Source organism: Orcinus orca, chromosome 15 (assembly GCF_937001465.1).
Source record: "Orcinus orca chromosome 15, mOrcOrc1.1, whole genome shotgun sequence".
Taxonomy (NCBI): domain Eukaryota; kingdom Metazoa; phylum Chordata; class Mammalia; order Artiodactyla; family Delphinidae; genus Orcinus; species Orcinus orca.
The window spans coordinates 72,202,984-72,223,084 of NC_064573.1; the positions used below are offsets into that span (position 1 = coordinate 72,202,984).

Genomic DNA, 20,101 nt, shown 5'->3' on the forward strand with positions numbered 1-20,101 from the left:
GAGTTGGGCGGGGAAACCCGTGAAGACTTAGTTAGCAACAGCTATTGGCCAACTCTCAAGCCAATTGGTAAAGGGGCTCTCGGTTCGCGCGCTCTGATTGGCTGAGCGAAGGAAGAGGCCTCTTCCCCCCGCCGCCCGCGAGCTTGGGGATGGAGTCCCGGAGCGGCTCGAGCTCGGAAGCAGAACACCTGTGGCGACAGGTGAGAGGTCGGGGTCCCGGGACGGGGTGGCGCGAAGTCCGAGGCCGAGACCCAGGACGACCCTGGACCGGGCTCCCGGCTTCTCTGGCTTAGTTTCCCCAACTCTGAGAATCCGTCCTGACGAGCCGGCAACCTGGAATCTGACAGACCGGATTTGGAGTTTCGGACAAGCGATAGCCCCCCCACTCCGAGCCTGAGTTTCCCCCGCTAAGAAACAGGAATCACTGTAGTATATACTTAGCGCATAGTGCGGTTCTGGTCTCACGCTATTGAGGTAAACCCTTAAATGGATGGTAGTTTTGCATTATTTATAAAAATCTAAAACGCGCACACGTACGCCCAACAAGTCGCTTTCTAGGACTCTGTCTTGTAGAGAGCCTGACTTAAGTGTGCAAAAAAAAAAAAAAGTATAACAGCTGTTTTCTGCACCCTGTTTGTAATTGTGAAACGTTAGAAACAGCCTAAATGTCCAGGAAAAGGTTCCTTCCGGTTCATGATTTCATTTAAATTTCTATCTTTAATAGTAGTAATAATAAAAGCTGGAACCAAGAACAGAGCCATTAATAAGTAACTATGAGTATTTGAGTGATTATGGTGTGCCAGACCATAAATGTTTCCCTTGCATTATTTAATTTAATCTTCTCAAAACCCATTGAGGTAAGTACAGTTATTGTCCCCGTGTAACTTTTGAGGCTCATAGCTATTTGAGTGAGTTAGCTAAGATGATATCACTGGGGAGTGGAAGAGCTGGATTTGAACCCAGATCTATTTTATGTGTCTAGCTGACTGCTACCCTGCACTGCTTTTTTGGGCACATAGCAAATGCTGATGGTAGCCGCCTTTTTTATTATAATGGTGAGCTTGAACTAGGCATTTTCTAAGTTCTGGGGACCTTCCATCCTCTTTCTGGCTTTCCTTTTCAGGACTCCCAGGAGCCATGTTGTCAGAAGTCCTGCTAGTGTCTGCTCCAGGGAAAGTCATCCTTCATGGAGAGCATGCCGTGGTCCATGGCAAGGTACAAGGCCCCCTGAGCCTCTGAGGATTAGGAACTGCTTCTCCCTGATGCTAACCTTAAAAGAAGCTGAAAGGAAGCCTTGAGGCATAGCTTGGGAGTACATCAGAGAGGAGGTCAGTTTCTCCCCAGCTGGGCAAAGAAAAGACAGGTCTTAGGCCCTCTGAAGGGCTTCTCTGGCCCACCCAGTAAGAGAGCAAAAAGATGACATGGAAAGCCCCGTGGGTGGAATGAGGCCACTTAGGAAGTGAGCTTCGGTGGAGAAGAGTTTTAAGGACTAAACTCTGGGGAAAACGAGTAGGATTCTGCAAAGGAGCCTGAGACATGCATTGTCTCATTTACCTCTTACAACTACCCTCTGATGTTAAACTTTTATTATCCTATTTTGCAGACGTGGAAGCTGGGACTTAGGAGGGGATTGGTAACTTGATCAAGGTCCCGTACACCTCGGTAGAGCTAGGAGTGAACCTAAGTCTGCTTGAACCCAAAGCCATGCTTTTTCCACTCCTTCAAGCTGTCGTTTTTCATATTTTTAACTTATATTTATCTTTGAAAGCATGGTGATTATGGGGAAGCCATTCCTTGGTGTTGAGAACGTGTGAAGTTTTACGTGGGGAGGGCAAATATAAGTAGGTATTAACTCCTGATTGATTGGTAGTGGCTGTGCCTAGGTGCGTGGGAGAGGGTGCGAAGGTTGATTAGCAGTGTCTGCCAAGGGCATAGGTGAGAGTAGCCTGTGTGCTAGTATTTGCCCTCTCTTCTCAGCTCATTGACAAGGGCCCCTTTTTCCTAAGACAGGAGCCATGCTTGTTGCCAACCACCCTCAGGCTAACTGCTTGTGCCCTTCATTCTATAGGTAGCACTGGCTGTGGCCTTGAACTTGAGAACATTCCTCCGGCTTCAGCCCCACAGCAATGGGAAAGTGGGCCTCAACTTACCCAACATTGGCATCCAGCGGGTCTGGGATGTGGCCAAGCTTCAGATGCTGGACACCAGCTTTCTGAGTAAGTGCAGGGAGCAGGAACCAGGTGCGGGAAGAGCCTGGGCCCCGAAAAGAAGGGGAAGGAGGACAGCTGGGCTGTCAGCCCAGGCTGTCCCCAAGGGACCAAAAGCCAGCCACTCCGGGAGTGTTTTCTCTCCTGTCCCCACAAAAATAGCTTCACTTATTTATTAATATTTTTTAAATTTAAAAGCATAAAGTGATGCACTGGGTCTATGTGAGCCGTTGGGACAGGTCATCAGGGCCTACTGTTGAGTGAAAAAACACAAGATGCAAAACAGCACGTATGGATTAAGTATCAGTGGGTATGTAAATGCAGAGAAGAGGCCTGGGAAGATATATATCCACTGACAATGGTGATTAGTTATGTCTTGGAGGGTCCTTCTGTCGGGGAGTGGACAAAGGGAACCTCCCTTCTACAATGTTGTTTTAACAAAGAGAATGTTTTGGTGTTTTGTGTGATTGAAGATCGTTAAAAATAGAAGTAACTTATGTTACTGGAAAATATGGTCAATGCTGAGATGTTGCCAGGAAAAAAAAGTCCCCAATTATCACTGCCTCCCAGTCCACCCCCCCAGGACAACGCTAAGCATTTTGGTGTTCATCCTTCTGGGTAATTTCCTGTAGACTAGTAGTTTGATTGATTGAGATAGGGAGAGAGCTTGTTTTTTACCCAAAATTGGATCAAGCCACATAAACTTTTTTTTTCTTTTCTCTTTTTTTTTCCTTCTTTTTCTTTTTGTTTCTTTCTTTTTCTGTTTTCTTTTTCTTCTTTTTTTTTTTCCATATAAACTTCTTAGAAGCGTGTGGGATTTTTGCCTTCTTCAATATATTGGGGCTCTCTTCCCATGCCAATAAATAAAGGCCTCCGTGCTCATTTTTGCTAGTGTTGGGACTGTTTTGTCCACTCCTGAGCAGACACAGTTCGTTCATCAGCGGAGTCTGCAGCAAAGCTGCGGTGTGTTCTACGCTCTCAGTGCCTCCTGTCTGGGCTGACACCTCATCCTTTGGAACAGTGTCTCCCAGCCAGGATGGGGCAAGTGAGACTCCTCCAGGGGCCTTTCTTTTTTTAAAAAAAATTAATTAACTAATTATATTTGGCTGCGTTGGTTCTTCGTTGCTGTGCGCGGGCTTTCTCTAGTTGCGGTGAGCGGGGGCTGCTCCTGATTGCGGCATGTGGGCTTCTTGTTGCGGTGGCTTCTCTTGTTGCGGAGCACGGGCTCTAGGCACTCCGACTTCAGTAGTTGTGGCTCGCGGGCTCTAGAGCGCAGGCTCAGTAGTTGTGGTACACGGGCTTAGTTGCTCCGCGGCATGTGGGATCCTCCCAGACCAGGGCTCGAACCCGTGTCCCCTGCGTTGGCAGGTGGATTCTTAACCACTGTGCCACCAGGGAAGCCCTAGGAGCCTTTTCCAGATGGTTCCCTGTCCCCCATGAGAATCAGTCCACAGCTAGTCACTCAGCCACTCCCAAACCCTGCAGGGAGATGAAGGAAGAGTTGAAAACCCACAATTTCAAGCAAGCCTCAGTTCTGCCTTGAGATCCCCGGGGCAGGTTTTTGTTGTTGTTGTTTTAACAGTACAGATGGCTTCCTGGCCCTGCCCCTCTCCTGTTGAGAATCGGTGGTGGTGGTAGGTGACCCGGCGTGTGTATTTGGGTGATTGCAGGGACAGCCTCAATTCAGAGTCACTACTTTGGAGCAACCTGGCCCTTGCTCTCCGTGCTACCCCAGGCCACTCAGCCTGGCTGGAAACGTTCCATGAGAACTGGCTGCTACTTTTGTATGTCAGTAGCACGGATTCAGCAGCCAGGTATAGTGGCACACGTCTCAGACCACCTGTCTGAGACTCCCTATGTGAGCCTGGGAGGGTCACTTACCTGTCTGAGCCCCTGTGAGCAGAGTCATGATGCCTGGGAGGGTTGCTATGATGATCCCACAGGGTGGGAGGTGGGTGGAGGCTGTGATATGGAGTGTAGTCGTTCGCAAGGGCTCGTTAGGCTACTTCTCCAAGGAGACAAAGGGGATCTGAACTTTTTGGTGTCAAGTTTTCTACTAGGTTGCCAGGGTCTGCCACATTTTTCTTCCAGTGTTTTTTGTTCCCTCCTAATAGTCCTAAACATAGTGAACATTTGGGCATTTATGTGTCCTGGTTTTATGTGTGTGTCCTGTTCTCACTAATTATGTTTTGGGAGAGGGAAATAATACTGCCTTTGGTTTTGGTTTTGTACCGTGGAGTTCAGTCCTAGGCCTTTGATTGTGTGTGCGTGTGTGTGTGTGTGCTTGTGTGTATTTGAAAACTACTAGCAATTAAGCCCTTACTATATGCCAGGAGCAGTGCTAAGGATACTCTGTACCTTATTTAAACAACCCTGGGAGGATGTACTGCTGTTATCTCTGTTTACCAAGGAGGGAAACTGAGGTGCAAATAGATTAAGTCACCTACTCAAGGTCACAGTAACTGGCACAATCAGGGCCCAAACCCAAGTCTGCCTGCCTCCCAAGCCTGCAGTCCCCTGACACCCTCAGCTGTGGTGCTGGACCCTGAGTCCATGTCCATCCAGATGCTGACTCCCGTGATTGCTCGGCCTTTTGTATTCTGGTGTCTATAAAAGCCCCGAGGCCCTCTCACCCACCCGCTTGCACTTGTTTGCCCATGTGACAGAGCAAGGTGACGTCACAGCACTCACCCCGGAGCAAATGGAGAAGCTGAAGGAGGTGGCGGGCTTCCCCGAGGACTGTGCCGACCACGAGCACCTGGCTGTGCTGTCCTTCCTTTACTTGTACCTGTCCATCTGCCAGAGTCAGAGGTGTGTGCGCGGTCGGGGCAGGGAGTCCGGGTGCAGCCTGCCCCGGAAACTGAGCCAGGGTGGCGGTAGTTTTGGCTGCTGGACGATGCACAGGCTCCTTCCCAGGCTCTGAATAACAGCAGCTGTCCTCGCCGCGTGCCAGGAGCCGTGCTAGACCCTATATGTATGGTCTGCTTTCAGTATTCATGGCAACCCCACGAGAAGGACACTCTCCTCATTTTGCACAGGGAGAAACTGGGACCCAGAGAGATAGAGACATTCAGGGCCACACAGCTACTTAGTAAGTGGTGAGAGCTGGGAAATCAACTTAGTTCCCTTCAGTGTCGGCGCCTGCCTTTTTAACCCCACACTGCCTCCGCTGGCCTCTTCGATTCAACCAAAGCCAGATTCCATTCTCAGATCCACGGTGTATCTTCTTCAAGCCATGCCCAGAGAGGCACCCTTGTTCCACATCCCACAGGCTCCAGGGGAACTCCGTGATTAGCAGAGTGAAGCCTGTGTTATGATAAGATCTGGGTTGTCTCCTCTCTCGGGAAAGCCGGCTCCTAGAGGGGGACATTCCTGCTGAGGTGGTATCACATGGTGACAGAGGGCATGGGCTGAGGGTCAGACGGCGTTGGTTCACACCCCAGCGCGACCATTTACTAGCTTTTGTGAGGTTCTTACCCTTCCTGAGCCTCAGTTTCCTCATCTGTAAGATGGGGGTGGTAATAGCACCTACCTCGTAGGGTTCCTGTGAAGTTAAATGAGTTCATTTACTTAAAGTGTTTGATTCAGAGCCTGGCACGTAGCTTGATAAATGTTAGCTATTATCATTATCACCTTCCTCAGAAAAACTATCAGAGGATTAGAAACATTATACATGAAATGGGCCTAGCACTGTAACTGGCACACAGTGCGGTGGTCCAGAACCTGAAGGGAAAGCCTCAGGGCGCAGCCCTTCACTTGTGCAGCAGACGCTGGCTAAGCGGCCACTGGGCCCGGGCGCTGCGCTGCAGACGCATTCAATCGCGTCTTGACACTTGCAGTCCAATGCTGGGGTTTTCACCTTGAGAGGGGCGTGTCCCTTTCTGGGGTGAGGGCGGGGGACACATTCCAGAATCTGATGTGGGTGGGGTGGGCATGTGCAGTTTGAAGAGGCAGATTCAGTCTTATAATGTTATATTTGGAAAACGGGAAGAGTGCTTAATGGAAATGATAGAACCTGACATCTGACGTTTCTCGCTGGGGGGAAGTAGAGGTAAGGTGCAGCGATTGGGAACTCTGCTGATCCAGAGCAGGCCTGTGTTACACGCGGCTGGGAAACGCTGTCCGGCAGGAGAGGCATCCCATGAACACAGTATCAGCGCCCAGGGGGATCATTTGAGGACGGTCTTGCAGGATGGGTAGGAATTCCCCTGAGGGAGAAAGGGGTGCAGAGCTGTCCTGGGCAGAGGGACCAGCCTATGCTGAGGGCAGGGCATTGAAAGAGCCTTGCTTGTGTGGGGAGCAGGAAGGAGTTTACAGGAATGGTCGGTGGATCGCAAGGCACTTTTAGGAAGAGCTCCGGTTGGACAACAACATAGTAACTTAAACGACCCTCTCCCTATTTTCAAGTTGTCTGATTCACCATGAGTTCCTGCCATCCAACAGGGGTGCCTTTGGGGTTGGGAGATCTCCCCGAGGTCAGAAAACTGGGCCAGACAATTAAGAGTCAGGCCCTGCCCGTGTCCAGTTCTGGGTCTGGGCCGCCGGTTCAGCGCTGGCCCCTCACGGCCCTTCAGGAGAGTCACGCTCTGCTGCCTGCTGTGTTTCAGAGCCCTGCCCAGCCTGGACGTTATCGTGTGGTCAGAGCTGCCCACCGGGGCCGGCCTCGGCTCCAGTGCCGCCTACTCCGTGTGTTTGGCGGCTGCCCTCCTGACTGCGTGCAAGGAGATCCCAAACCCACTGAAGGATGGCGAGGCCACCAGCAGGTAATCAGGCCCTTGCCTCGCTCCTTGTCCTTCCTGGGCTCCGCACCCTGCACCAAGAGGAGAGAGGTGTCCCTTGGCCACGTTTCAGCTGAGGACGCTGGGGGACAGGGCTGCCACACAGCTAGTGATGGCAGAGCTAGATCTGGACCCAGCGGTCTGAATCCAGAGCCTGAGCTCTTTGCCCCCAACCCGCCACCCCTCCTTGCCTCCTTTGGGTTCAGGTGCCCGTGATTTGGTAGAAAGAGCCTGAGCCCAGATGTAGAGGGCAATGGATCAGAGGAGCCATCGGGCCGCCCCTGCCATCGACTCGCTGAGGGACCTTGGCCAGCCTGCTGCCCCCCCACCCCACCCTGGGAACCTCACTCAGTGAGGCTGTAAATGTCGATACGGATACCCGGCGGGTGTTGCCAGCTGGTACCAAATGGTTATGAAAAGCAGTGTAACGTGCTGAGAAATAAACATAGGAGTGTCTGTCAGGTCAGGGCGTCTCCCCTCCCGCGGGTCCTCGACCCACAAGGTCGCAGCGTCTCCTCCGCGGCTTATTGTAAGTCACTGAGGCTTGTCCAGACAGGGCTGCCGGTGGACTGTTTCTGTTACTTGGGGAAACTTGAGAAACCGGCCCTAGCGCAGATAATGCAGTTTGCCCTGGGAGTTGGGGATGAGGCCCCAGCGTCCAGCCTGGCAGCTTCTTGGTGACACCTGCCCTGGGCCCTCATGGCTCCAGGGAGCCCTCCCGCTGGGGGGCCTTATGTACCAGCCATGTGGGCCCAGCTGTGCTGTCGGGGGCTCTGCTGGCTAAGCCCGGAGGTCGCTTTGGTCCCCGTGGCCACAGCAGGTGTGTGGGACTGTTGATGTGATTCCCGGTCCAAATTCCCCAGGGCTGCTCTGAAGGGCGTGTGCTGGAGAGAGGCTGGGGCGGGGCTGGGGGGGGGAGGGGCCCGCGGAGGTGGCTGTGGGAAGCATTCGGCAGGTAATGAGCCCGTAATGATTGCACCTGCGGGGGATGTGAGGCAGCTATTCTCCGGAATGGTTTTCAGGAATCTCAGGTTTGCCGGTTAACTGGCTTCTCTCTGGGGCTCCATTTCCTCATCGGAAAGTGAGGGGCAGCACCTATGATCCCTTGGGTGGGGGGAGCTGCCAGTCTTGACATGTGCTGATCCCGAGATAAGATGGTGACTCAGGAAGGAGGCTTCAAGACAGCCGCTCATTACTGTGTGCTGATCACTGCTTCTAGCCCAGAGCAGTGAAGGCCGTGTTGCCCTGGGTGTCCCGAATAGACACCTGCCCACAGGCCGGCCAACTGGCTCTGCCTTTCAAAGGATATGGGTGGTTTTGTGTGCGTGCGTGCATGTACACGCCTGTGGGTGAGCCAGTGTCCAATGTGCATGTGGGTGTGGTCTTTCTCGTGCTGCTTCCTTCCACCCAGTTCTCCCACCTCCCCTGAAGACCCATCATTCCTTCTCAGAAGCTGTGAAGAGAGCAGACCCACCCGCCCTGCCCCCCAGCATTTCCCAGTTGGAAGGAAGGCTCGAGTTTGCAGAGTGGGCCAGGCCCTGGGCTATGTTCAGCTACCCCTTCCTCACCTTGCTGGCTTGCTCGCTCACTTTTCGGTCCTGGAAAGGGCCAGTTCTTGTCCAGTTCCAGGAGTAACACGGGCTGCACAGCCTCGGGCTGGACTGCTCTCCCGCTGTGTCTTGCCTCACTGACCCACCTTGTCCCTCAGCCCCTCCATTCAGAACAGGGTGTGCCCCGTCCAGCCGGCATCGCACTTCCCAGAGGCTGTAGTTAAGTTCTGGTGGCTTCCTGACATCTGCTCTGTATTAGACTCCAAGCTGCAAGCAGTTAAGGACCACGTCTGTGTGGTCTTAGTCACAGGTACATAGTAGATGCTCAATAAATATTGGACAAGTGAGTGAGTCTTGTCAGCACCAAAAAGGTCGGTAGTTAACGAGCTCAGGCAGTGAGTGGTACTGTGATCTGAATCTCGGTGTCCTCTGCTGTAAGAAAGGGGATGGTAATTGTACCTTCCCTTTTGAGTTATTGTGATTGTGAGGATTACAGATGGTCCATTAGAGAAAGCCTTTAGCGCAGTGCTTGGCCCTGGGTAATCAGTAGCTTTGAGCAGTGTTAACTCACTATGAGTCATAGCCTCACAACCACCGTGTGAGTCTCAGGTCCCTAAAATCCTCATCTGACAGATGAGGAAAGAGACTCAGAGGGGGTGATTGACTTGCCCAAGGCTCCACAGCAAAGGAGTGGGTGGACCAGGCTTGGAGTGACTCCAGGTGCTGTGATCCCAGGTGGCCTCTTTTTCCAGAGCACATACTCTCCCCTGGGCATTTTACAAAGCACCTGTGTGTTTTTCCATCCCACAAAATCCTCTGTGAGGTAGACATCTTTATCCCTATTTCCCAGATGAGAACACTGAGGGTCGGAGGTGACGCAGTTGCTCAGGGACGCCCAGTGAGTCAGTGGCGGGATGGGGTTCACCCCAGCTCCCTGCTTGATACCCACCTCAGCTGCACAAGCCCCAGTGGCTTCTGCCATTTCACGGGGCAGGGACTCGACAGAAAGGAAACAAGAGCTGAGAGAGAAGGTGGGGCAGTGGGGCTGAGCACTCGCCCTCGTTCGATACTCACATGTTTTGGGTCTGTTCACTTAAACCGTCATTGAGTCCGCATCCCTTCTGGGGAGGCACTGTGGCCACGGGCTGGGGAGGGATCCAGAGATGACCCCTCTCTGAGGGGTCCACACCCCTGCGCTGAGCCTGTGAGGAGGGAGGAGTTACCATCCTACAGAGAAGAGTGAGGCTCAGAGAGGGCACGCAAGGGGCCCAGGGTCACTCAGCTCGTAAGAGGCAAAAAGCAGGATCCCGTGAACTCAAAGCCTTGGCTCTTTTCGCTGTACCAGGCGAAAAGGCATGCTTTAGGGCGTGCTCTTTAGCCGGAGAGGTTCAGAATTGTTTATTTTTCTCTTCTTTCTGAGTTCGGGGGCCCAAGCCCCTTTGCCTTTTGGTCTCCAGCAAGCCCAGCCTGTGACCCCTGCCCTCTGCTTCCCTCGGTGACCCCCAGCCCCCTCTTCACCACCATGGACAGTAAAGACAAATCTCTGTGTCTCCTTCAGGTGGACTGGGGAGAGCTTGGAACTGATTAACAAGTGGGCCTTCCAGGGGGAGAGGGTGATTCATGGGAACCCCTCCGGAGTGGACAACGCCGTCAGCACCTGGGGTAGGTGCTGCCTCGGGCCTGTGTTCTTTATTTTTAGTCCTTTAGAAATTCTTATGACAAGCGTAGCTGCCCAGGCTCTGTGGGTTTGGGGTGAGCAGCATCAGTGGATTCTGAGGAAGATGGCATTTTCCTGGTGGGAGGGGAACGGGGGACCTCTCAGGGCCTCACATGTCCTGGATCCAAATCTTGGGAGGTGGGCCGGGGCCTGGGAAGCTACGGTTTCAGTGGGACCCCCAGCCCCAGGGGTCCAGATGGTGAAGCTGTGGAACCATTGCTGTGGGGTCTGCAGACCACACCAGCTGGGCTCCCCTCCGGTGAGAACGCCTGCTGTAGTCCCACCTCCACCCCATCGCCGTGCAGCCCATCGGAGGGAAGCTGGATGCCTGGATGTAAGGGAGGGACCCCAAGTCCTGGGTGCAGAGCGCCTTCGCGCCCTCCTGGGCCTTTGCTGCCTGAAGCTGAGGTGCCTAGTTATGGGGTTGAGTCTAGTTACGGTGACACTCTACCCCTACCCCAAACCCAGCCCCTTTCCCAAGAGGCACAGGTACGGAGCTTTTCCTACGACTCTGACCCACTCTTTCTTCTCTTTAGGAGGAGTGCTCCGATACCAGCAAGGGAAGATTTCATCCTTAAATAGGTAATTCTGGGGGAGCCGCAGCTTCCGCGTCTGGCAGGGAAGGGGGGAGCCCCATTTCTTTGGGAAGGAGTGAGGGGCATGTGCCCCTGGGCATCCCCTCCCCTGTGTGGTCCCACAGGGCGTGGGCCGCGAGGAAGCCTGCTCTTTCCTCTCCACTTTAGCTCTTTTTTTTTTTGGCTGCGCTGCGTGGCTTGTGGGATCTTAGTTCCCTGACCAGGGAGGATTGAACCGTGGCCCACAGCAGCGAGAGTGCAGAGTCCTAACCACCGGACTGCCAGAGAATTCCCCACTTTACCTCTTAAATTGCCGAGAGATCAGAGGGGGAGGTCATGCGAGGCTGCGCCATTCCACTTCCAGGAAGTGGCTGTTTCCCCAGACCTTCATTCAGTTACCTGTTCATCCGTCCATTTGTTCAGTAAACAAGAAGTGATACCTTCCTGTGTTCCAGATGACACTGCATTAGGGCCTAGGGATATAAAGATGAATCTCGGACATAGTTCTGGGCGGTTAGGGACAGACATACACACACAAGCCACCAGAAGACAACGTGGGAGTTGCTATAGTGACGGCATGGGAGTCCGAGTGGGAGGGACATTTAGCAACTTTCAGCTTGTTTTATATTTCCTTCCGCCTTCCCGCCGGAAGCCTTGAAATTACAGTCATGCGTATTAAATTCCAACACCCTCTGTTCTGTTTGCACTCAGTGTGGAAACGTCAGTGGCAGGAGTGAAGCTCATGGACAGCAGGAGCAGATGCCTCCTGGCTCTTCCCTGAGCCCTCCATCAAGTTGTGGGGGGGCAGTGGTTGTCCCAGGATGCTCTGCCGCCTCAGGGCACCTTTCCACACTCTGAGGGTCCCAGGGCTCCCTGTCACCTTCTGCAGCCAGGGTGGTCTTCTTGGCAGCTGGACAGCAGGTCCTGGCCCTCTGCCTCTGCCAGCTGGGCCACTCCATTCGAGGCTCAGTGACCTGGCAGGCCATGGTGCGGACTCCTTCTGCCTGCACCTCTGGCATCTTCCCACCCCTGCTCTGTCAGCTTCTGGGAGCCAAGCCTGCCTTTCTGAGGCCCCACATCAGCGTTTCTTTAGCCTCAGCACTGAGGACATTTGGGGCTGGAGAATTCCTTGCAGTGGGGGCAGTCCTGTGCAGCGTGGGATGTTTAGTAGCATCCCTGGGCTCTGCCCACCGGATACCCGTAGCACCTCCCTGTCTCCCAGTGTGACAACCAAAGATAGCTCCAGACATTGCCACCTGTCCCCTGGAGGGCAAGAGCCCCTGGGTGACAGCCACTGCTCCACACAAAGGAGGGAGCGGAACCATTTAGGAGCTCGGAACAGCTTCCTCCGGCTACTTGTGGAAGCGATGGCAGGGGGGCCTTGTGCCCAGGTGGCGGCTGGCCCTGCCAGGTGGACCGAATCCACGTGCAGTGAGAGCAGGAGCGAAGGCGGGATGCAGAGGTCTGTGGGCCCGTGCCTGCCCTCAGCCCACGGGCTTTTGGAGGAGGCAGTCATGGCTGTGATCCTCGGCACACAGGTGTCCGCGGCGTTCTGAAGCCGCTGGGGATGACAGTCATAGGCAGGCTGCAGACCTGGGGAGTCCTTCTCAGGGCAGGGGCAGGTCATTCACTCTGTTCCCTGTGAGCCTGTTGTATCCTAAGCCCTGAACTGGGCCCTGGGGACAGAAGATCAATGCAGATGTAGCCAGGCACATGCATGGCCTATGGGGGGAATTAAGAGCTGAGCGCTGGAGGGTTTCCCAGGCATGCGGAGGCGTGGGGAGAGGCCCCAAGGTGTGCACAGTGACTGGTGGTGGTGGCGGGGTGGTGGCAGATTCTCTGGGGTCCACAGGCTCAAGTTTGAGCCCAGCTCTGCCATTTGCCTGCTGGGGGCCCTTAGGTGAGTCACTTCTCCTGAGGCCTCTGTCTTCTCATTTACGTAATAGGGATCCTGGGCATGAAATCAGAAACGGTATTTATCAAGTGCTTATTCACTCCTTCCTGACCAAATTCATTCATCCAGTCTACAAATATCTCTGAAAAACTACTGGGTGCTGGGGCCTCAGCAGGGAACCCAAAGTCCCGCCTTCATGGAACTCCCACTTTGTGGGAGGACAGCCCACAGACAGATGTCTCTGTAAGGGCACGGCAGGCCATCCCCACGGCCTTAGGACACATAAAGCAGAGTGAGGGCTGGAAAGTGAAGGGGGGAGTTGGACAGGCTGATCAAGGGAAGCCTCTAACCAGACGGCATTTGAGCAGAGCTGCCGAGGCCGGGGCAGGTCCCTGGAGGAGGAGACGCACGTGCAAAGGCCCTGAGGCAGGAGTGTTCCTGGCGTGCTTAGCAGCAGCCAGGAGGCCAGCGTGGCTGAGTGGAGTGAGCTCCAAGGGAGGGCAGAGATGAGATGAGGCTGAGGACATAGCCAGGCCCAGATCACTTACAGGGCATAGCCCCAGGTGGTGGTCACTGGATGTCATAGTACCCTGAGTTTTGTGGGGCCCGCAGGGCTAGCATCAGGCCCGTTTGCAGAGGACTTTTTCTGAGAAAGATGAAGATGTGATACCCAAAGTTCTCCCATCCCGATGGATGGTGACAGAGCGGCTGACCTTTGCTGCTGGTTACAGGGCGCTGCGGCGAGCAGATGGCAGATTCTCTGAGAAGCCAGGAGGCCAGACTCCACATTAATCCCGCCAATGGCTTAAAGAGGAGCCCTTGCACCCCAGACCACCCCTGGTGCTTCTCAATAAAAAAATAAAATAAAAGCATTGTTTGCGGAGAGGATCAAGATGCGACCTCCCAGAATGCTGCCCTTTTGAGGAATGGCTTGTCTTTAAAGGGAAGAGAAAAGCCAAATAGAATGTTCATCATTTGTAAAGTTAAAAAAAAGCCAGTCTCCAAGGCTGAGAATCGATATTAATTTCATGGGCTTATGGGCGGTGAGATCAAGCAGGTTTCTGACAGCCTTTTCCAGCCCTGTTGGATTTTACAATCTTGATCTGTGAAAAGAAAAGCGAATAAACGTATCAGGGGCCTGTCCGTCTCCAGCTATCTCTGGCTAGAGCTCATCCAAATTCTCCACGCTCTGTCCCTGGCCTTGGAGCAGTGCTCTGAAAGGCAGGTTGGATTGACAAGAAAGAGTGGCTTAAGTCCCCAAAGACAGCCAACCACAAGGACAATTGGGGTTGTGGCTTTAGGAGGGATTAGAAAGCCCAGAGGGCAGATGAGGACGACGGGGTCGTGCTGGAGAGCCGGCTGACCGTGGCCACCCCAGGCCCTCCGTTCTCCCATCTGGGGGTGACTGACTTCCTCTAACCACACCTAGTATCATACCAGGGCCACCGGTCTGGGCACCGTCGAGGCGGGGCAAGAACTGGCTCAGAGCGCTGGGACCCTGACTCTCCCATAAGGCTGCCCTCCCCTCGCGTTCCTGTGCCCACTGGAGCATCCTTCTTCCCCATGCCCCCTCCATGACCCATCCCTGGTCCTGTGGCTTTTTCTTTTTGAATCTCCAGCACCCTCCTCTCCAGTTCCCTGGGGTGGCCCACAGGATAGAACCTCAGCCCCTTCTTGTACCCTTTGAACTTCTAACTCCGTGCATGCTAGGCCCTCCATGTGCATGTTCGCTCGAGGTTGAATGAATGAATGAGTGAGTCACAAGCCAAAGGAAAATGTCCATCCGCTGAAAGGCCAAAGCAGGGAGGCAGCTGTAGGCGGTGGTGGGCACCGCAGGGTGGGCGTCAGGAACGCATGCTCCCTGGACCTGTCTCCAGCCTGCCATTGACGTCGCCTCCCCGGGCCTCTGCTTCCTGCACTGGGTCAGGGTGGGGCAGAGTACAGGCAGGCCCCCAGCCCTGACCCAGCTGCCCTGTCCTGGGCTCACTGTGGACCCTCTTCACCCCACAGGCCGCCAGCTTTGAAGATCCTGCTGACCAACACCAAAGTCCCTCGCAGCACCAAGGCCCTGGTGGCCGGCGTCAGGAGCAGGCTGCTGAAGGTGCCGCTGGCTCCACTCCTGGGCGGGTTCCCGGCAGGGCCACGGCACTCACGTTTGGGTGTCCAAGCCCTCCCTCTGCCTCGTGGGTTAGCGGAGGGGGGTGGGGTGGAGGGGACCTGGGAAGGTGCCGTCTGTCCAAACCCCTGCCGGGAGGCAGAACAGGGATTGTTAGACATGCTGGCTTTGCAGTGAGAACCCCCGCTTGGGTCAAGCGTGGCTGGACAAGGCGGGGACCAGGCCAGAAGGAGAGGGGGTCTCCTTAGATGGTGGGTGTGGGCCCTGGGGACACCTCCTCCCCTTGCCCTGGTGCTGGAGCAGCTGTCCAGTGTCTGCCAGCCCCCAGGCCTCATGGGCCCTCTGTCCCTTTCCCTGCAGTTCCCAGAGATCGTGGCCCCCCTCCTGACCTCCATAGACGCCATTTCCCTGGAGTGCGAGCGGTTGCTGGGGGAGATGGCGGCGGCCCCGGCCCCAGAGCACTACCTCGTGCTGGAGGTAAGAGCCCGCCTGCAGGATCGGGGTCCCTCACCCATGGCGCTGTCCCAGGCAGGGGCTCCCCATCTGTGCTCAGAATCCCTGGGAGCTAAAACAGAGTCCGGGCCTGGGCACCCGTGTGTGCACCCGTGAGCAAGCGTGCCTTCTTTTGAAGCCTCTTCCCAGGTGACTCGGAATAGTCAAGTGAACACACAGACAGCACTGAGGGCGGTGCCTGGCATGTGCTAAGTACGACGGGCCAGGTTTGGGATCATGCATGTAAGGACACAGTCCTCCATAGGTCCAGGAGCAATTTCTCCCCTGGCCGCTTCTTTCCCATCATGTTTGCTAAGTGCATCTATTCATGCAGTAACTGCTTCTCACCTGCATGCTGTGGCTCAGATATGGTCTAAAATTCTCTCACTGTCAATACTCCAGCCACCACCCTGTGCCTAATTCTAGTGTAGAGGTTGAGACTTCACGCTTTGGATTTCCTCAGGCCCAAGTCTGAATCGTGGCCTCACTGGAGTGTCTTAAGAGTGCAGTGAGGCCCTGTGGGTAACACACGAGCACAATGCCCGACGAGCCACCAGCTCAGCCAGAGGGCCCAGGCTCATTCCGAGACCCGGTCCATCTGGCCCAGTGAATGGACTGCATTAAAAAGCCATCTGGCTTCCCTGCAAGAATCAGAAGATCCGGCAGCCCCAGCTGACATAGCTGTGTGGCAGTGGTCAGCTGGAGGTGCCCAGGGGACCCCCTTGAGAGTGGCCCTGGGGTCTCCATTTCTCCGTAGTCCCCACCACTCCCTAAGTATTACCCACAGCCACTATACTCTTTGCCTGGTGCCTCCCTGTCCCACTGTAGGCATTTAAGTCTGCAGCCCCTGTAATGAGTGGGAACTGCTACTCTCCCAGGTCTCTTTACAAATGATTCCTCACTTAGTCCTACAACAGCCTACCTGTGAAGTGGATAAGTTGCCACCCTTTTACAGATATAAAAACCAAGACCTAAAGAGAATGACTTTCTCTGAGGTTTTCCAACTAGTGAGTGGCCCTGAGCTAGGGAGTCACTGACTTACTTGTTTATTCCTTTAGTCAACAATTTTTTTTTTGGCCTCGTTGCACAGCTTGCAGGATCTTAGTTCCCTGACCAGGGATTGAACCTGGGCCACGACAGTGAAAGCCTCGAGTCCTAACTGCTGGACCGCCAGGGAATTCCCAACAAATTCTTAATGAGTATCTACTACAGGCCCGGTGTAGGGACTCCATCTAATTCATTTCTGGGCTTTTGCCCTCGTTCCCCCAGCCTTTGCCTGCTCATTCTCAATTCCTTTCACGTAGAAAGGAAGGGAACACAGTCCTCCCGAGTAGGAAATTAATAATGATGGAGTGCTGCCTAAAATACACCCTGTTGAGCCCCTGGAGAATGCCTCAGAACAGCACGTCGATTATACATCGTGTATATTTTTGGCTTCGGCAGCCGCTGAAATGTGCAGTTCGCCTCCCGGACAGCTCTGCGCTCAAGCCAGCGAGCTGTTCTCCTGTGTCACAGCCTGTCATCTGATCCTTGACAGATTTTGGATCAGAATGTGACAGGTGTCTGGAACCTGCCTTGGCAACGTGACACCTGGTGCTCAGGCGCAGAGAGAGGGCCCCAGAAGTTTTCCCTCCCATCCAGCCCTCGGGGCCGGTGAAAGGCACCCGAGGCTGCCACTGGGCCATCACGCCTGTCTGCTCGTTTGTCAAAAGTACTGGGGTGTGTGAGGCGGGCTGCGGGGGGGAGGCAGACCTGACCCTGCCCGACGGCTCCAGGCAGGAGAACCAGGTGGGCCTCGGCAGACAGCCCTGTGATTGGCAACCCTTATGGCACACAGGCGCTCCCAGGACCCCGGGGCAGAGCTGCATGCTGTCAAGCCGCACACGGCAAGAAGTGGGTGGCGGGAGGGATGCCAAGGGTGCTCTCAGAGGCGGGGTAGATGCACGCTTCGCATCAGGCAGACCCGGCTTCCCGTGCCAGCTCAGTACCTTACTAGCTCAGTGACCTTAGGCAAATCACTTTCTCCTCTGAGCCTCAGTTTTCCCCTTTGAAAAATGGGGATGATAGTAATGCAACCATAAAAGTACTAACAGCAGCTGACGTTTGCCAAACACTTACCCCATTCCACACATCATGTGAAAGATACCTCGTTCCATCCTCACAGCAATGAGGCAGATACTCTTACAATCCCTCCTTTACAAGGGGGGAAACTGAGGCTCAGAGTGAAAGACCTCTTCCCAAGACACACGACCAAGAAGTGGCAGAGCTGGGACCCAAACCCAGGCCCCTCTGCCTCCAGATCCCACATTTGTAACTTCCCTGCAGACCGAAGCTCATCCTCAGAGCCTCAGCATCTAGCAGGGTGCCAGCAGCATGTTGAAGGGATTTGCCAGACGCGATGGAGTAAATGAAATGTAAATAGGGGACGCCTGGGCAGTGAGGGTTGTTAGCTGTGTTATTTCATCAGCCTGCATCTTGTTTGATCTGCAGGAGGGCAGGAATTTTATTATGCATAATCAAAGAAACCTGAACAAACATTTAGCAATTTCCCCCACTTGTGACCTTGTTAGAACTACAAACCTGTTCTTATTCTGAAAATCGGTAGCTGAGGGAGCTGTAGGATGGCATATTACTTGAGACTTCTTTTCCTGCAAATGACAGAAATCCATCTCGACTTCAGCAGAAAAGGAATTTGTTGGCTTATAACTGACACGACCAGAGGGGACAGCTTCAGGCATAGCTGGATCCAGGGGCCAAAGATCTAGTGTGAAATCTCCATCTTCTCTGTAATCTCTGACCATGTGCAGGGAAGATAACTCTGGCGGCCTACCTCTGAAGTCAACCAGTTTTGGCAGCTTCCAAGGAAAGAGGCAGAGTAAACCCTGGGAGGGATCTCATTGGCCCAGCTGGGGTCACAAGCCTGATCAGTCCCCATGGCCGGAGCCTTCTGTGGCCAGGCCTGGGACATGTGCTCACCACCAGCTCCATCCCAGCCCCGTGGGACGTCCTGCAGGAAGGAGAGGTTCTTTTATCAGTGGAGAGGGACAGTGTGCTGGGTAGTCAGAGCCATTTGCGTTCCCAAACCAGCAGCTGTCACGTGGACAGGGCGGGCACAGGACCTCGACCTCAGGCAGGCCAAGCAGGAACAGAGACCTCTCTCCCTCAGGAGCTCATCGACATGAACCAGCACCATCTGAATGCCCTTGGTGTGGGCCATGCCTCGCTGGACCGGCTGTGCCAGGTGACCATGGCCCACGGACTGCACAGCAAGCTCACTGGCGCGGGCGGCGGGGGCTGTGGCATCACACTTCTCAGGCCAGGTACCCAGGGGATGGGCAGGGTTCCACCTGGGCAGTTCCCTTGGGAGAAAGAAGAGGCCTCTGAACAGTCTCAGCTCTGCTATATGGCCTTGGTCAAGTGAATTAACCTCTCTGGGCCTCTGTTGCCACATTGGTAAAATAAGGATGCTAACAGTCTAGTTTATGTAAGATTGTTGCCTAGATTCAAGGAGGAAAAATGCATTTAGAGAGGCTGGTGCCGGGCTTGTTCCCACCACCTCCTTACCTGCCAAGCCTCCCACGAGCTTGAGAAGTAACCAGGACATTGTCACCACCAACCCTACCAGCCTTGCATCCCCTGCTGTCACCTCTTGATGGGGCCACGATGCGGACTGACCTTGCTACAAAAGAAAGGGGTCTCTTTCCTCTTAGTCTCTGGGGAAAGAGCAGGGCCGAGGATGAGGAACGGGCCTATAGCAGTCCCTGTGCTGGGGTGGGAGTCACTGCTCCTTTTGGTTTCCTTTCTCTCCATCTCCCCTTCTTGGCCTCCTCCTCCTTCCTTTTCTTGTCCTGCTTTTCCCCTTTGCTCTGCTATGAGCCCTCAGTGGCCCACAGAGGCCCCCTCCGCCTCAGTGGGACTCCCAGGCCTCAGGGAGTCACCGTGTCCTAACTTCAGGAGACCTTGACTATGGGGACCTAGTTCAGGCGGCGATGACGATGGCGAGAGAACATTCTTGAGTGTGTGTGGTGTACCAGGCGCTGTGCCAGGCTCTCCACCTGCAGTAGCCCATGCCAGCCTCACTGTGACCCTTGAGGGGTAGGTCTCATTATTATCCCCTTTCCCAGATGAGGAGACTGAGTCTCAGAGAGGGGAAGTCATTTGTCTGAGGCCCCACGACTGAGCCAAGGCCAGGTCCGTGTGACTCGGGATCCACAACCCTCCCGGGGAGGGTGCCAGGCTCGGCATACCAACAGGAAGACCGGCCCCTGGGCCTGTGCCGTGAGCGGAGACAAACATTCTCCAAGGGAGTGGACGGTTGTCAGGGGTGACCTGCTGCCCTTCCTCCCCACAGATCTGGAGCGGCTGGAGGTGGAGGCCATGAAGCAGGCGCTGACCAGCTGTGGGTTTGACTGCTGGGAAACCAGCATCGGTGCCCCTGGTGTCTCCGTCCACACGGCCGCCTCCCTGGACGCCCCTGTCCGGCAAGCCCTGGATGGCCTCTGAGATGAAACCACCCCGCCACGAAGCCCCTTCCCGATTTTCCTGGGCACTGGAGTTGTCCTCTGTGCCGGCCAGTGGGCACCCAGCTCCTGACGCTGACCGGGAGGCCCCCAGCCCCTCTGTGACACCCCTCCCACTGGCCATGCCCCCCAGTCCCCAGAGTGAGTCAGGCGGCCCAGCAGCCATGTGTTCTACAACGTTCTCTGGAGCCGGCGGGCAGTGGGGCCATGTGGAGTCCTCTGAGACTCAAGGGCCTCTTTCCTGTCCTCCCT

General features: G+C 54.7%; 1 protein-coding gene across 3 annotated transcripts; it reads left to right on the top strand.

The window, feature by feature from the left end:
- Positions 1-44: 44 nt before the first annotated feature.
- Positions 45-19,976, top strand: MVK (mevalonate kinase). Of its 3 annotated transcripts, none has more exons than XR_004477826.2 (11): positions 45-200; positions 1,124-1,215; positions 2,069-2,216; positions 4,874-5,018; positions 6,815-6,970; positions 10,094-10,197; positions 10,789-10,834; positions 14,732-14,822; positions 15,198-15,314; positions 16,773-17,743; positions 18,496-18,635. XR_004477826.2 is itself a non-coding variant. In XM_004281389.4 (11 exons), exons 2-11 carry the CDS (start codon positions 1,138-1,140, stop codon positions 19,830-19,832), a joined length of 1,191 nt encoding a protein of 396 aa, XP_004281437.1. In that variant the 5' UTR covers positions 46-200; positions 1,124-1,137; the 3' UTR covers positions 19,833-19,976. The 3 variants fall into 3 exon arrangements, 2 of the variants coding, with proteins under 2 accessions (XP_004281437.1, XP_033264534.1); XM_004281389.4 differs by lacking the exon at positions 16,773-17,743 and adding an exon at positions 19,681-19,976 and having other exon boundaries at positions 46-200; positions 18,496-18,649; XM_033408643.2 differs by lacking the exons at positions 45-200; positions 16,773-17,743 and adding an exon at positions 19,681-19,976 and having other exon boundaries at positions 1,190-1,328; positions 18,496-18,649.
- Positions 19,977-20,101: the final 125 nt, after the last annotated feature.

What these genes read in the sequence shown, in the direction of transcription:
- MVK (XM_004281389.4), top strand. Translation starts at nt 1,138, where the DNA reads ATGTTGTCAGAAGTCCTGCTAGTGTCTGCTCCAGGGAAAGTCATCCTT. An exon ending in TCAGGAGCAGGCTGCTGAAG is followed by an intron (nt 14,823 to 15,197) that starts GTGCCGCTGGCT and finishes CTTTCCCTGCAG; the next exon opens with TTCCCAGAGATCGTGGCCCC. An exon ending in AGCACTACCTCGTGCTGGAG is followed by an intron (nt 15,315 to 18,495) that starts GTAAGAGCCCGC and finishes TCTCTCCCTCAG; the next exon opens with GAGCTCATCGACATGAACCA.